Source organism: Priapulus caudatus, unplaced genomic scaffold (genome assembly GCF_000485595.1).
Source record: "Priapulus caudatus unplaced genomic scaffold, Priapulus_caudatus-5.0.1 Scaffold9102, whole genome shotgun sequence".
Classification (NCBI taxonomy): Eukaryota; Metazoa; Priapulida; class Priapulimorpha; order Priapulimorphida; family Priapulidae; genus Priapulus; species Priapulus caudatus.
In genome coordinates, this window is record NW_014586163.1 from 4,454 (window position 1) to 6,915 (window position 2,462).

The 2,462-nt window shown below is 48.1% G+C and overlaps 1 protein-coding gene across 1 annotated transcript; it reads left to right on the plus strand.

Moving 5' to 3' along the window:
* Nucleotides 1-132: 132 nt before the first annotated feature.
* On the plus strand, nt 133-2,333 carry LOC106820252 (atrial natriuretic peptide receptor 2-like; the record flags this gene model as incomplete). The annotated part of the gene is made up of 3 exons (XM_014824786.1): nt 133-256; nt 492-560; nt 2,159-2,333. Coding segments are annotated over 3 exons (368 nt in total), but the record flags the coding sequence as incomplete, so codon positions are not given.
* Between the last annotated feature and the right edge of the window lie 129 nt (nt 2,334-2,462).

Here is a 2,462-nt window from a genome sequence, read left to right on the forward strand (position 1 = left end):
CGTGTGCGTGTGCGTGTGCGTGTGCGTGTGCGTGTGCGTGTGCGTGTACGTGTGCGTGTGTGTGTGTGTGTGTGTGTGCGCGTATGCGTGTGTTAATCCTGTTCAAAGTAGACGTTCCTCTCGCATTTTTAGGTCAGTAGCAGAGAAACTCAAATTAGGCAAAACCATAAATCCAGAGTATTTCCAACAAGTGACCATCTTCTTCAGCGACATCGTGGGATTCACGAAGTTAGCTGCCGAGAGCGCCCCCATGCAGGCGAGTCGAGAACTACTCATAATTACATATCCGCTTACCGACGTCTCTCAACTCGTTGTTAAAATTATATATTTTAGTCACTATTTCAGAAAAATTTTTGCAAATAGTATAGTAATTACAAAATAAAATGAAACGACTTAGTACGAATTTAATTGTAGTTATATATTAAAATTATGAACTATTTTGTTTATTTGCTAATTATTATATTTGTTTTAACTTGATTGTTTTTAAACAGGTCGTGGATTTGCTTAACGATCTTTATACTTGTTTCGACACCATTCTCGAAAATTTCGACGTCTATAAGGTAAACTTCTCTGCAGCAACTACTGGTTGGGAGGGCGTGAACGAAAAAACGAAAACAAAAATATCATACGCACACAACCGCACACATGCACAGGAGACGCGCGTATAATATCTTTGTTCTCGTCTCTATTATGTACTCTTGTTGACATTTACCATATTATTAGCTAGAAGAGATGAAGGTCACCTTGGTGGCCTCACATATAGTGACTCTTTCGAACACAAAACAAAAACGAACGATCATAATTATGTGTTGATTAGATAGCTGATTGATGATTTGAAATATTCATAAACAAATAAAATTAGTAAAAGAATGATATAGATATCATTTCAATTATGTACATTTCGCATGAAAAACGCAGGTGGCGCAATCAGGACGATTACCAGTATTGAATATTTAGAGGCTTGTTTGTGGGAAGAATAAATATACGAAGGAGCGAGTCGCGTGCAACCTGTTACCTTCTCTGTTCTGAATCCGCCCCTGCACACGCACGCACGCACCACACACACACACACACACACACACACACACACACACACACGCACACACACGACACACACACACGCGCGCACACACCACCCACACACATACCACCCTCCACCTACACACACACACGCACGCACGCACACACACATACACACACACATAACACACACACACGCAACGCACGCACACACACCATACACACAACACATAACAGCACACACGCACGCACACATTACGTAGGCCCTTACGCACCGCACACGCACACCACGCATGGCGCGCACGCACGCACGCATGCACGCACGCTACACGTACACACACAGGCGAACGCACCCACATCCACATACCCCCCCCCACACCACACACACCCGCACACCACACGCACGCAACAACGCACGCACGCACCACACACAGCACACACAACACACACCACCACACACCGCACGCACACCATTACGCAGGCACGCACGACCACACACACAGCGCACACACACGCACACACACACGCTGCGCAACGCACCCACAGCATATACACCCCCCACCCTACACACACACCTACGCACGAAACGCCAACACACATACACACACACATACACTACACACCACACGGCACGCACACATACGTAAAGCACGCCACACGCACACCACCATACGCGCACGCACGCACGCATGCGCGCCTACGCATACACGTACACACACACGCGACGCACCCACAACACATACCCCCTCCCCCACACAACACACGCACGCACGCACACACGCACGCACGCACGGCGCACACACCACCACACGCACGCACGCCCACACATACGCACGCACGCACACGCACTACACACGCACACACACACGGCACACACACGCGGCGCGACACACCACGCACGCACGCACAACCACACACACATTACAACACACACAGCACCACACACACAAAACACACACACAACCACACACACACCACACACACACACACACACACACACACACCGCTCGTATTGTGTTCGCGTGAGCATGCATGACGGACAGTAAGTGCGATCATGTTCTCGCACAAACACCGCCATGCAGGTGGAAGCGTAAATGCATCTTCCCGTGAGAATGTGATCTGATGTGCGTTCATGCAGGTGGAGACGATAGGAGACGCGTACATGGTCGTATCGGGGCTGCCCGTGCCCAACGGCAATCGACACGCAGCAGAGATAGCGACGATGGCGCTGGAACTGCTCAGCGAGGTGTGCGTGTTCCGCATCCGGCACAAGCCAGGTCACCAGCTGCAGCTCCGCGTCGGCATACACTCAGGTAACTAGGGACGCTACGAGATATATGCGGAATATATTATGATAATATAATTAATTAATATTTATATATTTAAAAAAATATATAAGCGATGTATAAGATACATATATATATATATATATATATATATAT